This window comes from Pelecanus crispus, chromosome 12, assembly GCF_030463565.1.
Source record: "Pelecanus crispus isolate bPelCri1 chromosome 12, bPelCri1.pri, whole genome shotgun sequence".
Lineage (NCBI taxonomy): Eukaryota > Metazoa > Chordata > Aves > Pelecaniformes > Pelecanidae > Pelecanus > Pelecanus crispus.
The window spans coordinates 5,447,711-5,469,363 of NC_134654.1; the positions used below are offsets into that span (position 1 = coordinate 5,447,711).

At 42.3% G+C, this 21,653-nt stretch overlaps 1 protein-coding gene across 1 annotated transcript; it reads left to right on the forward strand.

Annotated features, from left to right (window-relative positions):
* The first annotated feature begins 914 nt into the window (after positions 1-914).
* Positions 915-21,223, forward strand: BLMH (bleomycin hydrolase). The gene is made up of 12 exons (XM_075719868.1): positions 915-927; positions 1,178-1,375; positions 1,823-1,932; positions 2,590-2,731; positions 4,275-4,363; positions 5,679-5,771; positions 9,668-9,823; positions 10,320-10,478; positions 10,577-10,644; positions 11,061-11,178; positions 13,836-13,905; positions 20,323-21,223. Exons 1-12 carry the CDS (start codon positions 915-917, stop codon positions 20,472-20,474), a joined length of 1,368 nt encoding a protein of 455 aa, XP_075575983.1. The 3' UTR covers positions 20,475-21,223.
* The last annotated feature ends 430 nt before the right edge of the window (positions 21,224-21,653 follow it).

Here is a 21,653-nt window from a genome sequence, read left to right on the forward strand (position 1 = left end):
GCGCTCGATAACGCACAGGGGAAATTTCAGCGCGAATGCTCCAGCCCTGCGATGGCAGGAAAAGCTCTCCATCCCGCCCCACGACAAAACCGCCAGTCAAGCATTTTTCTCAAGGTCCCGGCAAGCTTCTCGGGCCTCGTCGTGTCTTGGAGTGGTGCGTTACTAATACCGTCAGTAAACACAGCGTGCTGTAAATCAATCTGAGCCTGCGATGTGCAAATATTCTTCTCGGAGGAGCAGGGCTGTTACTCAACAGGACGCCACCGCGGCGTGACCCGGATCGCGTCCTTGGCTGACGTTTGCCAGCGCCCGGGAAGGGCTGTCAGCGCGCAATGCCGCTGCCAGCTCACGCTCCCGGGCGCCGGGCCTCGACACCGCCTGCTGCAGAGGCCCGTTCCAAGCCCTGCCGTTGGGGGGCCAGGGCGGGGGGCCAGCCCCGGGGGCAGCGGGATGGGGACGCTCCCCCGGGGCCTCGCTCGCCCAGGGCCGCGCCGGCCCTGCGGGAAGGCGGCTGCCGGGAGCCGCAGGGCTGGGCCTGGCCCACGGGCAGCCGCCGGCCCGGCAGCTCCTCGGGGCGGGGAGCGGGGCGGCCGCGCGCTGCCTCAGGCGGCGCCGCGGAACGTTCTGGAAGCGGGGGCGGGTGAGGGGGCGGAGCCCCCCGGCGCCCCCGCGCGGCCCCCGCCGCAGCGGCGCGCGCAACCGCCGCAAGCCTGTCCCTCGCGGCGCGCCGTCCGCCGAGCCGCCCCCCTCCGCCCCCCGCCCCGAGCCCCCCCCCCCCGGGGCGCCGCGTGGGGCCCCTCTTCCTGCTTCCGGTGCCGGGGCTATAAGAGCCGCTTCCGCCTCAGCGCGCGACCTGCGGTGGGCCCGGCCGTTGAGCGGCGCGTTCCGTCCCGGCAGCTCGCGCCGCCTGTGCCATGAACGCCCGCGGTGAGGGGCGGGGCCCCGCCGTTACCGGGGCGACGGGCGGGGGGGCCCTGTCCATGGAGGGGGGGGGGGGGGCGGTTACCGCGGCAACGGGCCCGGGGGGTGGAATTGGCGGGGGCGGAGGGGGAAAGGCGGGCGGGGGGCGACACCCCGTTACCTGGGCAAGGGGGGGTGGTTACCGGGGTAACGGGTGCCCCGGGGAGGGCTGCGGGGGCCGAGGGGCCGGCGGTGACGGCTGCCCCGCGGCCCCCAGGGCTGAGCACGGAGAAGGCCGCCGCCTTCACCCGGCGGCTGCGGGCCGAGCCCCAGTTCCTGCTGGCCCAGAACGTGGCGACGTGCAGCGACCCGCTGGAGGTGTGCCTGCAGCGGCAGGTGGTGCAGGACACGGTGCAGGTCTTCCAGCACGCCGTGCCCGCCGAGGGCAAGCCCGTCACCAACCAGAAGAACTCCGGTAAGCGGCTCGGCGGCTGCCGGCGCGGGGGTCGGTGCCGGCGGTGAGGAGGGGTGCGCTCCCTCGGCGGCCCTGGGCTGTGGGGGATGAGTGCTGTAATGGTGGCCCTGCTCCCGCAGCGACGGTGCCTCCGAGGTCCCTTTTATCAGGCTGAGAGCAGATTTGAATCCCTGCGGCATCCTCTTGAGTCAAGCAGCCTTTGTACTTGCAGCCTTTGCCTGTTTTCCCTTCAGCATCGTATGAGATAAAAATCAGTTGGGAGACCTGCATTTACAGTAAAAGATTTCCAAACTTCTCATGAGCTTTTTGGCATTTTACAATCCCAGCCAGAACAGCGGGCCAAAGGCTTGAGGCGGAATGGTGTCATGGATCTTGTGTTTAAAAAAAAAAAATTCTTACACGGCTCTTAAACATTCCAGTTTAATTCTTGTTCCTTTGATCTCTCAGGGAGATGTTGGATTTTTTCCTGTCTCAATGCAATGCGTCTTCCTTTCATGAAGAAATACAACATTGAGGAGTTTGAATTCAGCCAGTCGTATCTCTTTTTCTGGGATAAGGTACTGTAGTACAGGTCACAGGTTGTGCTAGGATGGCTTAAGCAATCGGGTATTAGTACTGGGACAGAATGTCTTTTAGGCTGTACCATCTTAACAAGTCAGGTGGAAACGTACATGAGAAAAAATTTCAGAAGTTCTTTAAACATATATTTTAAATGTGGGTTGAGTAAAGTGGGGCTTTAATCTTGAAGTTGGTTGTCAAGATGTTTTGGTAAAAGTCTTCTTTTGGGTGTGTGTGTATTTCCAAAGTTACTTGTAGGAGGCTTGGAGGAAACACGACTGTAACTTTCTGTTGAGCTTTCAGTTGTGCTTGCGACCCACCGGTCTGCGAGCTGTGTGCCTGCTTTTTTTCCCCATAAAGGAAATCAAGAAAATCTAGTGCTAGTTTGGACCAGGCTTCATTGTGAAATGTCTGTTTCACATTTCCTCTTCCCCTACCATCAAGCTCTGTGCCAACTCACTCCTAGGTACTTGGTCTGTGACAGAAATAAGTTTATAGGATAAGTCCTGGAATGCTAGAGGGAAAATAAGAACTTTGGTAGATAAGCAGAAGGCAGCTTCATCTAGTTAGGACTTCTGAAGAACTGAATACTCAGGAATGAATTAATGCACAATGTCACACTGGAAATATCTGGTTTTCCTGTCTGTCAATTCCAGGTTGAACGTTGTTACTACTTTTTAAATGCATTTGTGGAAACAGCTCAGAAAAAGGAGCCTGTGGAAGGAAGACTGATACAGTTCCTGCTCTCCAACCCCACGAATGATGGTGGACAGTGGGATATGTTGGTTAACATTATTGGTAAGACACTTGGTCACTAGAATCATAGAATCATAAATCGTTTAGGTTGGAAAAGACCTTTAAGATCATCCAGTCCAACCATTAACCTACACTACCAAGTCCACACTAAACCAATCAAGGGTAGACTAGACTAAACCATGTCCCGAAGTGCCATGTCTACCTGTTTTCTGAACACTTCCAGAGATGGTGACTCCACCACCTCTCTGGGCAGCCTGTTCCAATTCTTGACCATCCCTTCTGTGAAGAAATTTTTCCTAATTTCCAACCTAAACCTCCCCTGGCGCAGCTTGAGCCCATTTCCTGTAGTCCACTAGGAGCCCTTCCTGAAATTGTACACTGGTTTGAGAGATGAGGAATGAAATAGAAGAAGAAATCAAGTTTGAGACCTGGGAGTTTTCGAAAGGAATGCGATGCCATTAGTCACTACCCTTTTTAATCAAAGACCTTTTTCATGCCAGCTTATAAATATTAGGCTTCAGTCTTCTCTGGTATCTTCACTCTTTGCATATTGCTGCTGATGATGAGAGAAACTCAGATCATGAACAGAAGTAATTAGATATCCCAGGCTTTCCATTTAGTAAAAATGTTCAATCCCTTTTTACTTCAGTCATCAACTGTATGCAATTTTTGGGGCACATAGTAAGGAAAAAACATGGCTAGACCAGGGTGTGTCTACAAGGCAGAAACAAAACTATTTGGAGAGTTGCAGCCTGAAGAAAGATGATGTGAAGATCAGTGAGAGGGAAATGATGTGGAATGTGGCCATGCTGGTCTTGCAAAGATCCAATTTAAGTGGGATCCTCCTTACACTGATTAAGGAGATAGTTGTCTGTCTCAATTACACTAGCATTTGCTCTCAATTGTATTGTGAAATAATGTGACACCTTTGTAAGTCAACAAACCAATAATGTAAGTTTAGAATCACAAAAGGAATTTGTTTCTTTGAAGCCTGGAGGTTACTTTTTTCCCCATCCAATTGTTATAAATATATAATCAGGACAGAGATGATTTTGGATGCTACTGTTACATCCAGAGCCTTGCATGATGTGATTTTTTGATTGGTATCATAATGTAGGAAGCAATTGAGCTGCTGCTGGTGTTTTATAAACGTTGAGGAGGAAAGGAGACTGGGAAGTTAGTCAACCTTAGATAAAATACATGGAATAATTCATAAGAGGCTTAGTTGTTTAGAAGATATGTAAGGAGCTTAATTTTCAAGTAATCATTCTTTTTTCTGGTGAAAAGAGCTTCCTAAAAAGCACTAATTGGTTTAGAACTTATGTGTTGAATTAAATGATACCGAGCCATTTGGGGGATTCCACCTTTTGGGATCCCTGTGGAATGCAGACCAGAGGTCCAGATTCAGTCACAAATTAAAATGTAAACTTTGAGTATTTGTAACCTTTAAATAAGAGACTTTCCCTTATAATCCTTGCACAAAACCCAACTGCATTTAGCTTTTATGTAGGTATAAGCAGAAGCACTATCATCTGCTGTGTAGAAAAGACAATTGTTAACCCGTAGTTTTATTACTTTCTTTTAGAAAAGTATGGTGTCGTCCCCAAGAAATACTTCCCGGAGTCTCATACCACAGAGGCTACTAGGAGAATGAATGAGATCTTGAATCATAAGGTAAGATTGATTTAGATGATACAATTCAAGAAGGGGAGGGGATGGGAATGACCCTGCCCCAGGTGTTCCTAGCCACCTTCATTTCTCTTTCTTGACCAAAGTATTAAGTGCATCTCAGCAACTTAACTTGCTTTTATTCAAAAAGCAACCTAAAGCCTCAGTGAAGTCTGATCTTGAAACATGGAGCAAGAAAGTGTGTTTATGGAAGATGGCTGTTGCCAAGCTTCAGTAGCTTGCAAGTACCTCACATGGTTTTAGTAGCAATTGTTCCTAATCCTCAAATTTCTAAAACGTTAATTCTTGATGTTTGGGTGATTAAGTCTGCTTCTGCAAAACTAGCACTTGGCATCTAGGTGACTTTTTTCTACCCCCTCAGTATTTCACCTACCAGTATGCCAAGGTTTCTATAGATTACTGCCAAATTTGATGGAAAAGATATTTAAAAAAAAGAAGCATTTTCAAAACACTGAATCTTAAAAATCAGCTTTTAGTATAGAAGTGTGCAGCCTTGTCTGAAGGAAGGTGTAAGTGTACTCCCTGAACTACAGAAATGAGTTAATCTGGGAAGATGCTAGTGTAGGTAGCTAGATAAAAAGGCAATGAAAGCATTTTTTTACAGTGGGCTTTGATTATTTTTTTTCCAGTTCATATGCTACATGCTCAGGGAAAATTGCCTGCTGAAATCCACATTAAAATATGTGCTGAAATGAGCTTAGACATAATGAATGGTGTTAATGTTATTCTAGTCTTGAACATTGCAAAGCAGCTGGTCTTGTGGGAGTGCCACTCACTGTTCCTGGCCTTATGGATGGTGACAGCGATGGGAAGCATGTGCTCTTCTTACTGCAATTCTGCATGCAGTGGGGAAATGTTCCATTCTTTTTATCAACCAAGAGATCAATTATGCATTAGAATTGCAAAATAAATTTTACAGTATGAAGACAGTCTGTTCTCTGAGTCACAGAGGTGGGAATACGTATGGATGTTGCGGCATGAGTTACGGAACCGAGAGAAATCAAGCCTTAAGAAAAGCTAATGACTGTAAGCTTCAAATCAGTGGTTGGAAAACAGTAATTAAGTTGCAGCTATTTGTTAATTTCTGATTTTTTTTGTGATCTGTTAAATCATTCAGTTATCTTTTTTTTAAAGAATCAATAACTAACGAAATCTTTCTGAAAGGGATTTTCTTTTCATTTTGAAAACATGTTATGAATAGTAAAATAGGTGCTTGAAACAACCAGTTAAGGAAGTCCTGAAAACTGATTAGGTGGCACCTTTCATACCCTTATAATAAAATTACTTTCTCTTTAAACAGATGAGAGAATACTGTTTGCGGCTAAGAAATATGGTGGAAAGTGGAACAAATAAAGGAGAACTTTGTGCTGCAATGGACACGATGATAGAAGAGGTAAATATTCTTGTGTGACATGAATCCTCTTGGAAGGTGAGGCTAGAATGGATGAGATTTCTTGTTTCCTCTTGTTCTATAGCTATTGCATCAGCCAAAACAAGTGCCTTTCGTTTACCTAACTAGGAATGTTTTGTATGGCAGTGTGCTTGGAGGTATTCAAGTGAATTTTTTTGAAGTGGCTTGTTGTTTATCTCATTCTGTGTTTTTTCTAATACTCCCAGACAAATATCTTGAATTTATAGGTTCCAGAATGATTACATTTCAGAGACATCTGCCCCTTTCTGTAGGAAAGCAGCATTTTGTATCTTAAGAGAGATCAAAATAGTGGCATGTTAGGCTTTTATAAACTGTAGGGGAGAGGCAGGTTGAAAATTGCATTCTGATGGCTTTGTAAAATCTTACAGCACAAGTGTTGTTGCAGAAACTCCCCACAAGAGAGCAGAAATGAACAACAAAAGGGAGTTCTCTGCATTATGGAAAAGATATGAGCTGAACACAAGGCTGAATCCAGCTGTGGCCTGATACTGGGGGCAGCAGAGAAGGAATTACATGTTTCTGGCTGTGTGAATTAACTCAAAATCAAATCGATCAGCAAGTCTGTAGCATGCAGTGTGTGCGTAGTGGCTGGCCCTCCATCTGTTCACACTGAATGTGACAGTAGCACATGTCATTTTTCTTTTTCAGTGGTAGTTGTACTCAATTCTTAAATAGCCAAAGGCAATTTTAAAAGTTCAGGCTGTTTTAGTTTGACCAAGGGCATGCATTTAAAAAAAAAAACCTATATATTTCATTTGTTTCTCAAACATACAGTGCAAAGTGGCCCAGTGGTTTCAAAGTCTGTCTTTAGATGGCTCAAGAAATCAAATGTTTTGTTTATGTGTGTTAGCTTTTCTGCAATCTAGTAAGCATCAGTATTAGGCAGAACCTACCTTGGACTATTTCTGTAAGCTTCAGGCAGTTCCACTAATATGCAAGTATTGATTAATGTGTTGGTTTGGTTTTTGGAAATTCATCTTTGCACTTCATGTAAAACCTGTAGCTTTTTTATCCAGTTTTAAGGTTAGGTTAAATAAAGAAAACTGATTTGTGTTCCTTGGGTTATATTATTGAAAGTAAAACTTTTATGAAATGTACACCTTAAGGTCAACAGCAGTTCTGTGCTTTGAGCTTGCCCCAGTACATTGCTGATCGGCACTTAGTTCAAAAGTGAATTCATATAACTTACATGCAGTGTGTGTGTCCAAAAGCCCTTGGGGGATTTCACAGTAGAGATCAAAAGCTTCCTAGAAATGTTCATTTTTAGGGCAGTGACATACAGTTCACTGCAAAATGTCTCTTCATTTGTTTAGAGCCTCTTGCCCTCTGACAAGGGATCCTGGAACTGGCATTAAAGGCTCATTAACTGATTGCAATTTGTCTGTTCTGTAAAAAGGTTGTGCTTAATTCTCTGAAGTTAACACAGAATTTCCTTTTGCAGTGGTAATAGTGGTTTGCAACTTATGTGGATTTACTTTCAATAAACATTGTAGTTGAAATGTGCAATTAATTGCACTTGTATACTTTAAAAACACTTAGTTTCAAAGGTTTAAGATCACTCTTTTATTTCACGTGTTTATATGTATATAAGTGGTATTGCATCTATTTTTGTATGTGGCAAAGCAGAACTTGGTTTTGTTCTGTGAAGTTTTATTTGCATAGCAAATCTTGGTTCACTCATGCTGGGAGGCAGTGCTCTAGCTAAAATGGGGCAGTTGTACTGGGACACAAGATTAAATATTCACTCCAGAACTGTATAAAAATTCTGCTTATCAAACCGGTGCACAGCAGGTCAGAAGTTGAAATCAGTGCAGTGCATGTGATTGAATTTTTCTTCTTTTACTCTTCTCCTTTGTAGACCCTCCTTATCAGGAGTGTCCTTCTCTTCCCCTCCTCACTCATCTTGTTTTTTAGCACAAGCCACTACATCTTTGCCTTATCTTGGCTCTAGTTGTCACTAGTGATATGTGTCACCTTCTAGTTTAAATGTCTCCTTATTTTATTGGTAGAGGAAGCTTGGGAGATGCTAAGAGATGGCCTGTGATGGGTGTGGTGGCAAAACAATTGAGGGAGGCCATTCCCAGGCTCCACTGCCTCTGAACTTGAGACTTCTGTCTCCATCATTTTCCTCCTTCTGGCTGGAGCTGGCTTGCTTGTTGCTCTCCTTTTAGGCGCTTTTCTTGCTTATTTTGTTTTCATGGCCTCATCTCTCACCGCTTGGGGTTATCTGAGGTAATGTGGGTGTATCCACAGCAAATGCTACTTTTTGCGCAGTCTGTGCAAATTTAAATACTTAGAGTAGCCTAGGGATTTACACTTGCTCTAACATATTTATTGAGAAATAAATGTGTAGTTCCTCCAGTAAAAACATGAAGCCCACACCCTTGTTTCAACCTGTAGTTAACTTCTTCACTTGTTTTCTTAAATTGCTTGGAGCAAGAACACTGTTATTTGTATTCTTTGCACAGCCAAATAGTGTTACTTAGCATGAACATTGCACTCCTTTTGCCATGAGCACAAAGTGCACACTAGCACAAAGCTAGTTCTTATGGAGCCTTAGGATCTGTATAAATCAGCTCGGCTAGCTCCAGAAAGAGTTAAGTCAGCTTTGGGAGAGGTATTCTGTCTCTTCTCCTGTGAAAAGTCAGTGAGAGGAAAGTGTGAAGACTGACAGCCTAGAAAAGCTGGCACAAACCACAGGCATTGGATCCTAGTGCAGAAGGATGCAGTTGAGATTTGAATCCCCTATTCTTTTATTTTAAAATAACCTGTGGGTTCCTTGCAAGGAAAAGACTTGTCTTGTGCTCAAGACATGGACAGAGCTGAAGTAGACCAATGTCAGCTGAAGTAAAACAGATTCAAACCTGTTCAAATATGATCGAATTCTCTGTCCCCAGAGTACCTGTGGCAGGTCCTGCTAAATATCCCTAAAAACAGCCATCTGTTTACACTGACTATGAGTTAGCACATTTTATGATAAGCCCTGTGAGAAAGTACAGTAGTGGTTCTTAAGTGCCGTTTCATATTCTGATTTATAGGGAGGCTGATGACTTGAAATCTGGTCAACTTTTTCTGCTGAAAATCAACAGAAAGCTGCCAGCTGCAACAGATGTCACAGTCTGCAGGCAGGGATCTTGAATTAAATTACATAACCTGCCAGCTCAACCCTAAATCAAGGCATTGTTAAATGTATTTAAACAGATGAGAAGATTATTCTAGGCTTTTGAAAAGAAGCAAAGGCCCATCTTTGAAATCTAAATGAACATTACAGGAAAAAAGGGATTAGTACAGGGGAAGCACTGGGATAAAATGCTATATGCATGTTAGGAGGTCTGGTTTGTCTCTGCATGGGGCAGACTGCCTGGTAGAACAGGTGATGTGGAATGCTTAAGCCTTTCTTGATAAAGTTTGAAGTTTCTCTTGCACCGGGAAAGTATCTTGCTGGAGGAGCTTCAGAATTACTTACGAAATGTTGGAATGAGACTGGGCAGTGTATTGGCTTTTGCTTTTGCCTGCTGCATTCCTAGGATAACCTGGAATTTATATGTTCAACCTTAAGCTTCTGGTTTGCCTAATAGTTTGCCTCAGAACATAGAGTAAGAATGGAGAGAGATGCTGTTGATTTTCTGTGGTTTTTCAGATTGATTTTGAACTGTTGAAATGCCTAGACTACCAGAGCTGAATGCAAATAATTCATGTGTGTATGTTTATTCATGTTCTTCAAAGGCGGATGTTAAGATCCCATTTCTTCAGTTGGTTCTCATGTGGAGAAATCCATTCATCAATGGCATTGCTGTGGTAGGAGAGGCAGACCTGCATTTTTCAGCAAGTTCACAGCTGTTTGCTTCTCTGGGCAGGTATTCAGAATAGTGAGTACTTGCCTGGGCAGCCCTCCAGAGATCTTCTGCTGGGAGTTCCGGGATAAGGAGAAGAACTACCACAAATACGGCCCTGTGACACCGGTCCAGTTCTACAATGAGCACGTGAAGCCTTACTTCAACATGGAGGACAAGGTTGGGGATGCTGAAAGGCAGTACCTTCTCAAGACCTTTTTTTGCTGCTAAGCCACTTAATTTTCCACTGTTGCAAGCATACAGTCCACCCCTGTAACTGCACCATATGGGATGGGTACTGCTCCCACAAGTCAAAGGTGGCTCTGTTTATCCTCCCCCTTTTCCTGTTTGTGCTCTGCCCTTCAATTAGCTGTGATCTTGCATTACACTTCCACGATGATTTTGTAATGATAAAATATGTAATGATCTAACCAGTCATAAAGTACTGTAAGACAGCCATTAGAGAGCAGGAATAACGTGCAAAGCTGCTATGCCACAGTTACGAGGTGAACTTAAAAAAACAAAACTTAAACCTGGCATTTCAGCAAAGTGGCTTGTTTGCTAATGGCACAGACAGCTAGCTGGGACAAAAGCAATTCTCTGAAATCCACCTAGATTCACTTCTCAAAGATTTCAGTTAAGTCACACCTTAATCTGGCATCTTGGTCTTTGGCAGATTTGTCTAGTGAATGATCCTCGCCCTCAGAACCCGTACAACAGGCTGTACACAGTGGAGTACCTGGGCAACATGGTAGGAGGGAGGAAAACGCTCTATAACAACCAGCCTGTTGAAGTCTTGAAAAAATTAGCTGCAGCATCTATTAAGGATGGCGAGGTTGGTTTGGTTTCTCTTTGTGGATGGCATGGTGCAACTCTTGTAATGTAAAATTCACCAGGATATAGCCTAGACATGACTCTTCTTTCTGTTTGTAGGCTGTGTGGTTTGGCTGTGATGTTGCAAAGCACTTCTATGGCAAGCTGGGAATCAATGACATGAATATGTAAGTAGAAAATCAAAACAGAATACCATTTGGGATGATTGGCTAGGACATAAACAGTGCTTTGGCTGCTTAAGAAACTAACTTGTCCATACTTTGGATTACATACCCAAAAAGAGTATATTTAAGTAATTCAGCAGCAGCAGAAATGTTTTTTTCCACTTGTTAGCTAAAATCTTAATCCTTTAAAGATGCACTACAAGTGATTGTTAAATATTCTTACTCGTTTGGATTGCCTAATACCTGGTGAGAGAAACTCCTAAAAGGATCAGTTTTTGCATTTATTCTGGCACTAAAAATAGCTGAACTTATATGCCTGTGCAGTGGCTCCTGGGACAGTGCAGTCTACTGTTTCTCTGGTTTACTAGTGAGAATCTTCCCACATCCTTTCTGATACTGCTTATGTGGCTTTCTGATAGATTTAATCATGAGCTGGTGTTTGGTGTCTCCGTCAAGAACATGAACAAAGCAGAACGGTTAATCTTTGGAGAGTCAATGATGACCCATGCCATGGTCCTGACGGCTGTCACTGAGAAGGTAGAGTCTCCCTCCAGAAGTTCTGATGCTGGCACAGATGTATTTGGATATTCTGGCAGCTTGTTTATGTGTTCTGGGCTCCTTCACAGTGTGTAAGCTGTTCTGCTAGAGTTCAGCATGTGTGCCACAACACCCTGGTGCACAAGGCCTAGGCTGTCTCGTCTCCCTGTGTTGTTTGTGTCTGAGTGTTCAGAACTATAAATATTTAACAAGGAGGGAAGAATTTTAGACAAGTCAAGGGCTTCTTTCCTTCTGCCCACGAACTTTTACTAGGGAAAGGGAAAAGAAAGTTAGCTTCTATTTTTAAGATACCAGAAAACCTATGTTAACTGATTTTTAAATACAGGTTCTGCTGTGTCTTGCTGAGCAAGAAATCTAGTATGACAGCAAGTATTTCCTACCCTGTCCCATTCCATGGGTTAGTCCAATCTCTGTTCTACACCATGAAGCTTCTTCTGTTAAAATGCTGGTAGCAGGCACTTCTCAACAATCTTAACCTCCTGCAACTCACTGGCATGTGACCTCTTTGGTCATAATTAGGGAAGGAAAATGGTGTCCAAAATAGCTCTGAGATGAATCCACAGCTAAATCTGCTCCTGGCAGGATAACAAAGCACGTGTGAAGTAAAAAGAACCATGTGAAAATTTACGACTCAGGGTTGCCTGCAGTATCGATGTTTTCCATTTATTTCCAGAAGTTGTCATTATTAATAAGTTTCTTTGAAGTGATCTCTTCCTGTCCAACATGACCTTGGCTTGAGAAGTAACAGCTTGCATATTACTGAAAAAGTTTGAGCTCTGGAGTTTGTGGACTTGAGATGGGACTGCTGAATCAGAAGAATTTTTCTGAGTTGCTATTTACAACTTAATACAACTTTTCCTGTTGTGTTCTGAGCTCTTAACGCTTCTATTTTGTGTATCGGATTACATGAATGCATCTTTAAAGAAAATTTCCATTGTTTTTCAGTTAGATACTACAAATGATCATAGAATCATAGAATGCTTTGGTTGGAAGGGACCTTTAGAGGTCATCCAGCCCAACCCCCCTGCCGTGAGCAGGGACAGCTTTAACCAGCTCAGGTTGCTCAGAGCCCCATCCAACCTGACCTTGAATGTTGCCAGGGATGGGGCCTCTACCACCTCTCTGGGCAACCTGTTCCAGTGCTAATGATACTTTTCTAGTGTTCAAAGGCTGTTTATTCACAACTGAAGTGTGTATATTTGTACTTACTGTACCCAGTTACTGGCTGCACTTCATTGGCAGCTATAGTCAATGGTCTCTATTTTTAAATTCATACTGCTGGATGCCTAAACGTATAGTTGCATAAAATGTGATCGAATGTGACCTGATTCCTTTAAGAAAAGGAAGTGTATAAGATCAGTATATGATGGATAGTATATTTAAAATCAGAAGACAATTTAAAAAATTATCCTAGAACAAGTTCAGCACTTAGTGGCTTTTCCACATTCAAAATGGACTAAGTTGTTTGTCTATTTCTTGTTTGAACATGTTGTCTTATATTAAACCTTAACTTAATCTAAAGGAGCTTTGATAAACTGAGTTGTAAAATGTAATACTTTGGATTTACCTACTTCATAAAAAGGCTTTGAAGATTTAAAAAAATCCTATTACGATTTTACAACATAAAAAATTGATGTGGATTAAGTGCACCTTTTGGTTAAAAACTTAAGGTACATAAACATGTTTATCCCAATTTCTGTCTGATAGCATCAAGAGTTGACTTACCCTCAGTCTCATAGCTCTCAAGTGTATCATTTTAAGGACTGTCCTATATTTTAAGTGAGAATAGAAGCAATACAACAATATTCCTTTAAGTATTAAAAATGGATTTGTGGGGTGTTTTCCAGGTTAGTTTTTTGCATTTAAAAAAAAATGTAGTAGCAAAAGAATAACTGTTCTTTGGTTCCTCAAGGGACTTGCTGTTTCCTCATGAGAGGCTGCTTGAAGGAAGCAACGTTCACTTTGTGGCACAGCAAGCCTATGGAGCTGGTTTCAGTGCTTTTATGTAGCTGGTAGATTTGAACTAGACTTCAGATATACACAATGCAGGCTAGAATACAGCATGCTTCTGAATGTGAAATCAAATGTACTTCATGCTTGTTAGAAGCCTTGTATATCTTTCAAAGCACCAGACCTGGACCTGTATCCTACAGCTAGATTCTTCAAGTGTTTGCACTTGCTCTTACTAATACTGTTTTAAATTATTACACTTGTTTCATTGCCCTTGGTCCTTTCCTCTGATTCTTCATTCAAGCAAGCTCTGCATTCTGCATTTCAGAAGGCCCCTGTGTCCTGCCAGGTAATAGGGAAGGCTGCTTAAATTCTGTCAGTCAGTTAAGTCCAAACTTTGATTTAGTTCAATGTAAGTTTTCTGGTGAAAATAAATATTTATTGCAGGCTCTCTTCTTGACCACATTTCCTCATATTTCATGTAAGTGGATAGACAAGTATTTTAGAAAATTACATTTCTTCAACCATTAGCAAGAAACCATTGTCTGAAACTCGCCAATGCCTGTAGACTTTTGGGAGCGGAGCTCTGTGGTTTGCTGGTGCTGGATTTAGACTTGGAAGGGTTGGTGGCTATAAACTCACATGGTCCTTCACTACTGAATAGCCATCGACTTGTTTTGTCACAGGATGGGCAAGAAGAGGCGTTTGAAAAATGGAGAGTGGAAAACTCCTGGGGTGAAGATCGTGGTAATAAAGGTAAAGTAATTTATAGTCACAGGAACAGAAAGCAGAACTTAGTGTTTGGAAATAAGGAGGGGGAAGGGGGAATGTGCTGTGTGTACTTCACCAGGACATGCATGAAACAAGCCTGCAAACAGCATGTGGGTCACTGAGTTATGGCACTCTATTCCTGGAAAACAAAAATTCTGCACTTAAATGTGACTTGCATCTAAGTAAATCGAATGTAAACATTGAATGGAGAAGCAGGAATGTCACTGGATGAACTTGACACTGGTTGCAAGTTCAACTGTAGAGGCAATTGCATTTTTTGGGAGATGGCCATAAGTGATGGATGCTGACACTTCTTGACAGACAGGGCATCTTTGTCCCAAAGGCAGGAGGACGAAGTTGTCAGATGCCCCTATGGAGGCTGGAACTGGAACACTGAGTATAGCTCAGTGATATGGGCCGTATCTTGTTCTTACGCTACAGCTTTTGACAATCCAATAACCAAAGTGTAATTTATGTATGGAAGGTAATGGGAAGATACTGGTAGACTTCAGATAAAGTTCATATAATGAAGTATTTAAACTTTGATAAAATAACTTTAAGGTTGATTAGTTTATTGCTGGAAAGCTGCATATTTTCCTAAGCATTGTATACCAGTTTGCTGTTGATCACAAGTAAATTGCCAGCTATTATCACTGTCAAAAAAAAAAAGCAGCAGCTGTAGGAGCTTGATAAGTGAGAGCAGAACCTTTGTTATTTTGTTGCTCATAATCCTTTGCTGCAGAACACAAGTCTAAAAAATCTGGTAGTATCAGTCTGAAAATATGGTAGTACTTCTCTGAAATACCAAGAATTCCAGTAGGCATGTAAACCGATCTTTTAATAAAGAGACAATAGATAAGAAATGCTTCACAGTATCAAATAAGATAGGATCACTTTCAAGAACTGCACTGTATAGAAATGCTTTCTCCTTCTAGAGTGACAGGAGAAATGAAAACTTCACTGCAGTACTTCTAAATGTACTAAAGCTTTTGGTAACAGAGCTAAGCTTAAATCTGTACACTACAGCTGTCTCATCTTTGGGACCTCATGCTGGCTGTGGTTGATATTACTTAAATAATCTTCTGGAGTCACATGTGAAACCTAAGTGGTTTATATTTTCTTTTAAAGCACTGTTTATCAATCACTGCAAGCTTTTACTTACTGGTTTTGTAGATGGGGAAATGAGGGTATGGCTGGTTCCAGCTTGTGCTGTGAACAGCTGCAATGCTAGCTCCAACACCTGTCCGTAAAAAAAAAAAAATCATAATTCTGGTTGCCTTTCTAAAGCTGTGCTGAAAACATGACCTGTGGCATCCTTGCAGTGTTCCTCTCTGGTATGACAAGTGCTGGCAACAACAAAATCCAGTTGCATGCAGTTTGGCTCATGCCAGGTTTTCTGCCTGAACTTGCTTTCCTGTTGATGACTGTTTCAGCCTGCACTATTGTTCCCTTAAAAAGGATTTGTAAGTGCTGTAGGGCTGTAGTGGGGTGGGTGCGCCAGCCTGGCATGGCACGTGGGCAGGATGGTGAGTCTCGGCTGAGTAGCGGTTTAGGAAATTGCTTCTAGTTGCTTCCCTGCTCAGCCTGGGAATGCCTGGAGAGTGCTTCTCTGCCTGGTCTGGAGGGCCAGCTCTGGCCTCCCCTGGCCCGAGGTGAGTGGGGCTGATGGTGTGAGAGATTGCTACTTGCTCTGCCAAGGCCTGCAGTCAGTCAGCTTTTCCTAAGAAATGATTGGAGTGGGGTGAGATCTCCATGATTTTTGTCATCTATCTTGAGACAGGCTGGATGTGGTGTCGGCCGTAGCATAAGCTCCGTGATGAGCATGCCAAGCCAGACTTCAGTGTGTCACAGTAGTCATTGCTGCTGATGTTGTTCTGTTGAAGATAATCCCAAATGTTGTGCTTGCAAGATTTGGTATGGCTGAAGTTTCCCAGCATGTCTGGGGTTTCTTCTGGGAATAGGCTATTTCCAGAAAACTCTATTTTAGGATGTGGTCTTATTCATAAGCTTTTGCTATCTTGTACATGAACAGCTAACTAAAACATAGAATATTCTTGGGACGGTGTCTTGTTTTATATTCTGGCCCCTTGGTCTTGAAGTAGTGTCTGCTCTGAGTTGGCTGTATACATTCACAGTAAAGTATTCCAGTAAAAGTCTTTAGTCTTGACAAAACAAACTATGATGTTCGGCCTTCAAGGCTCATCGATGTGAGAGTAGTAAAATGTACTTTGGAATGCTGGATTAAGAAAAGAAGCCAAATCAATACTAAAAAGAAGTAACATCAGAACTTTTCTTGTCTCCAAATACAAACTAATAACTATTGTTAAGCACCTTTATATATAATAGAGAATATAAAATATAAAAATGCCTGGTTAGTTGTGCTCTTATCGTCAGAACACTTTGAGATGCTCCAGATACTTGGTTTGTGATGTCAGATGCTACTAGTGTTAAAGGAATCCTTCCAGGAAGGAAGTGCCTTACTCAGCTTGCTTTACAACCGCTCAGCGTGGACTTTGGTTAGTACTCCAAACATTCTGAAGTTAATAGGTGTCTGTCAGCAACTTGGATTGTGCTAGCCATACATGCTCCTTGGCCAAGGTTCAGAGCTGTTCTTTTAGAACTGCAGAAAGGCCGGGCTCAGTTTCAGGATATGGGGTATTACTTTCAAACATCAGTGCAGTAGACTGAAGCCTGACACTGCTAGTAAAAGTTGTACCTGTTGAGCTGTGACTGAACAGCAGGAGTTGTGTGCTGGCGTTACGGGGCTGGCGCATCAGTGAATGCTCTGATGGAGCTGTGGAGGCTGTGATCGATGTGTGTGGAGAGCTGTGTGTTTTGGGCTTTCTTCACTTTGAGCATGAAACCGAAATAAAAAAAAACTACAGCAACTAGAAATGAAAGAAGTGTAGTGCCTCAGGCTTTAAGTTAGGAATAACAGTAAATTAACCCAGTTAGCTAGTCTTCTAACACTAAATTAACCCAGTTAGCTAGTTGTCTTTTGAGTATTACTTGAATTTGTTTGCCAGCTTTGTAAGCTTAACTTGCTACTTGGTTTGCAGTAACACTATTCTCCTTAGACATTATCTCTTCTCCAAATATGGATACACTTTTCAAGAATAAGTTCTAGAGCCATTTAAGGGGAGCTAGTAGTTCCTTTGAAATATAGGACCTCAGAGTGACTTGAATAAACCCTGCCTGTACCTTGTATGTATGTATTGTATGCATACTGTCTATGTGAACTTTTCTGGGTGAGTCACTGTCATTTATTTGTGGTGCACTGGTAGAGACTGTGGTCTCTGGAAAGTGTTACTCACTCTATTTTGTTTTGGTTAGGGAGCTGCCTGGAAAAGTGCCTTGACAGAAAATCCCATCAGAACAAGGAAGCTTGACTCTATTTCAGGCTCCTTTTTTCAGGGAGGTGAATCCCTGAATGATTTTCTTGGGTATGACCAAACAACCCACTGTTGAGCTAAAGGCCACATCCTTCAGAGCTCATTCTCAAACATTAGAAGAGGTAACTTGACAGGGTTTCTTCCCCTTCCTCCTGCTGGGCTTCTTATGCTCTTCAACATCCAGTACTAGCTGGTGTAGGAGGGTGAGGATTTGTAGCCTGCCCTAGTTCTCTTGCTATGCCACTGAGTGAGTCTGGCAGTCATTTTTTATCTTATCTGCCTTGTTAAGGAATTGGGAAGCTGTGCTTGGGCAAGTCCAGTGCAGAGAACCAGAATCGGCATCAGTAAAGAGGCAGCCAAGAATGATGTTAAACTTGGCACATCCCAGTTGAGGCCCAGTTGGGTGTGGGGGATACAAGTAAGCCCCAACTCCATTATTTCTTGGACAGGATAATAAAGGGTACAGCCTGCAACAAAACACCAGAGACTAGACTTGAGTCATTAAAAAACAAACAAATGACTTATTGTTGGTAGGAAATGGAAGTGTTTTTTCACATGGGGTCCCTCTTGCTTTGCTCTGAGTACAGTGTGAGGTGCCAGACAACACCCGTTTCACCACACTTGCATGGTGCAGGACTGGAAAAACTGTGACTCCTGGTTTGGGTATCATGGGATGAAGTTATTTATATGCTCACACTCTGGAGTGAGCATAACTGAATTCTTGTGGTAGTGCTTGTCCTGGAGAAGGGGAAGCCCTGGGAACAGCCTAGCATTGCCTCTCCTAAATATTTAGTAATTACATTCATATCTGTTGTAAAAGTGTTGCTTGGAGTCCTGTCTGGTTTTCCTCAAGGAATGAACACAGCTGCTGACAAACATTGCTTGGTTTTTGAGGTAAAAAAGTCACTTCCCAGTCAAATATTTCCTTTCTGAGTTTTACTGGCTCTGTCAGCCATGCAGGCAAGTTTAATTATTCTGCTTACTCTTTTGTTCTGGAGACACAGTACATTATTGCCTAACTTTGAACCCGGCTTATCCCATCGGATATCTTTTTTGAAAAGCAAGCAAGAGGAGAACACTAAGTCACATTATCACATCCATTTGATAGGGGTCCATCTGCTTGTTTTGGCATGAAAAGAACTTTCTTATGGTACATCTCCAGCTAGAAGTCAGTTCCCTTTTGACTTTTTTAATCTCTTGTACTGACTGTTGCATACTTACTCTTCTGCCTGAAGACATTTTAAGGATTTAACTGTAGACACTTAGTCCTTTATTCATGTATGTGTGTGTGATATATCATCCTGTAGTACACTACGACGGAATGGCTTTGTTAATTTGTTCTCAAGGCACAAGCACAAAGTGGCTTGTATGAGGTCCTTTGGGAACTTTGCAAGGGCTTTATTTTCAGGTGCCCAAATCCTAGGTTATGCAATAACTTGCAGCCTGTTCATCCTCGACTGACCTCTCCCTGGCCAGCAGCTTGTCAGTTTTAAAATGCTGCGTGTTCAGGTTTTCCTTTGGGTAAGCTAGGGAAGTGTGGACTACTCTTATACAAAGGAGTACACTTTTGTAGTCAGCTGCTAGGTTCTGTTACAAGATGATGCTGTTCCAAGTTCTTTTCCATATTCTGGCCTTAACATACAAATGCTTTGAGTAGAAGCAATAGATTAATTGCCTGAGGTAAAACTCCATTGTGTACCCTGCCCCGAAATGCAATAAACTTTTTTTTCTTTTGCTTCTGCCTGTTACCCAGATGGAATGCAGAGCCCAGGGCTGCCTTAGGTGGGCTCTTAGGCATATGTATTGCTGCGTATAAAGTATGTGTCTCCTTTTAATGAAGAAATTGATAATGGCTTTCACTGTGACACTGAGCACAGGCTTTCTCAAAGAGTGACCTTACTTATTTGCATGTTCTGAAGTTCTGCTTGATGTTTCCTTCTTGTTCAGACACTGTGATCATAATCAGCACTGTCAAGCTGTGAGATACAGGATGTCAGAAGCAGAGTTCATTATCCTCTCAGGGTGCAATTACTTGTTGGCTCTTGGGAGTGAGAGGTTTTTGTGTGTCCCAAGAACTCATATCCTGAAGAGAGAATAATCAAGGCAGCTCCTTTTGGCAGTGTTTCCAAAATGGCTTCTAGCTCGGATTACAATTGATAGGGTTTTTAATTTATGGGAATTATCTGATCTCTTGCTTTAGAAACAAGATGGTGTAGATAAATGCATTTATTGTCCATATTCTTTGGACATTTTCTTGTTTCATTTGATTGTGTGATGATACTGTATAAGGACATGAGGAACTTTATTACATAAAGCCTTCCCATCTGTCTTCTAAATGCTTTCTTTTTCCCAGCCACTCATTTTCAGTTCACCTTGAATAGTTTGTTTCCAATGGTAGCTTTATGTGATACTCTAAATGTGACTTTTTTTTCTCCCAATTCAAAGGCTGTTCACTGAAATTCTTAGTAAGAATTATGTTAAGGGAGAAAATTAAGATTTGGTTCAGCCAAAGTGTGATTTAGATGGCTTTGTTTGAGGAAAGCAGGTAGGCTACTTCTCTTACTGCAAGACCTAAACAGCAAAGTTTTCTTAAGCCAAAGATGGTTTGGATATTCACCTGGAAAATTTCCCTTTTCTTACCAAAATTCTGGAAACTTCTAAAGCCAGATATTCAGATAAATTTACATTCTGCCTTAAATACTAAGGTTTTTTAAGGCATTGCAATTCACTTGAGTCGTTTCAATGCCTATTTTAACACAGGAAGCATAAATTATGACTATTTTGGGTCTTGTTTTTCCTGGCAAGCTTCTTGCTTGGTCTTTCAGTGCACATGAAGTACATTCGGTTAGCCTATATGTGCTTTTCTTTGATTTTTTTTTCTTTGTCTTGAGATACGAAGTATGACTAGGTCCCATTTGTGATGCATCACTCATAGGTGAAACTTGTATATGTGCCTGCTCCACTGTATTGGTAATGGTTCTCTGTTGTAATGAACTGTTTTCATCTCCAGGTTACCTGATCATGACTGATGACTGGTTTTCTGAGTACGTCTACGAAGTTGTGGTGGATAAGAAGCATGTACCAGAAGACGTCTTGGCAGTGATGCAGCAGGAACCAATTGTTTTGCCAGCTTGGGATCCTATGGGGGCTTTGGCCAAGTGAACTACAGAATACTTGCCTCTTAATGGTCAACCAGAAGTAGATGCAATAGAGAATTCCAGTGGTTGGAAGCCATAGCCAAATGATAATGTGACCACGCACTCAGCATGGTCCATATTCTTGAAATGTTAAGTTGAGGATCTTTGGGAAATAGCGCTTTACTGACTTGGCTGAATAAAGCTCTGACAGGCTACTCCGCAAAACTAAAAGGGAAAAGGAAAAAACTCATAATGAAAACATATTACAAGTGCTGTCAATGGGCAGTTTGATTTTACCTTAAATTTTTAATAAAAATCAGCATAGTAACTTAGTAGAATTATTTTGACCAGTGTTTTCCCTAGAAAAGATGGCCATAAAAGGCCCTGCTTTAGAACTAACACCTAGGTGATTGTTAGAACAAATACATTGAGATACTTATAAATTAACCATCCATGGTCTGACTTGTACCATAAAAGAATGCCCAAAATATTTTATATATTTACATTTTTAGTTTTGGAGGAGACGTAAGAATTGAAACTAAAAAAATAAGTTTAGAAAATTTTCTCTTCCAGCAGAATTGGAGGGGAACTGTTTCCTTGATGTTTCCAGTTTCACTTGTTTTCACTCTTCCATTATTGAGCTGAGACTGGATAACCTGTATCAAGGCCCAGTGCTATGTCTGTGTGCACAGGAGCGCTATTTTTCAGTTATATTAGCAAGAACAAACATAAATATGTTCACAGGTGGAGTTAGTGTCATGCTCAACAGAAAAAAAAAAACCCACCGTTTTGATTGCTGCATTTTATTTGGATGTTTTAAAAAACAAGATGGTGCTATGAAGCTTTTGAATAAACACTTTCTAAAGTGACTGGTACCAGCTCTGTTTTCTTTTTTTTAAATGAGCCTGATGTAACTAATGAAATGGAAGGATATTGGTGACCTACAAACAAATCTAAGCAAGCCAGAATGTGAACATCAGGAAAGCATGCTGCTTTATGTTCTCAGTAGTAGTCAAAGATGCTCCTCTCACTGAACAAAGATAAACATAGTATCTCATGTGCTACAGGCACTCCAATAGTTTGCTGATGAGCACAGTGCTAATCCTTTGATTTAAATTGTGCCAAAATGGCGGGCTATCTCTGTGGGTACCCTGATGATTTTCCTGTTCTGTACTGGGTATAGTCATGGGCAAATAAGAAGGTA

Excerpts from the sequence above, each read along its gene's own strand:
- BLMH (XM_075719868.1), top strand. Across the intron at positions 2,732-4,274 it reads TATGTTGGTTAACATTATTG|AAAAGTATGGTGTCGTCCCC; the intron begins GTAAGACACTTG and ends ACTTTCTTTTAG. Across the intron at positions 13,906-20,322 it reads TGAAGATCGTGGTAATAAAG|GTTACCTGATCATGACTGAT; the intron begins GTAAAGTAATTT and ends TTTCATCTCCAG.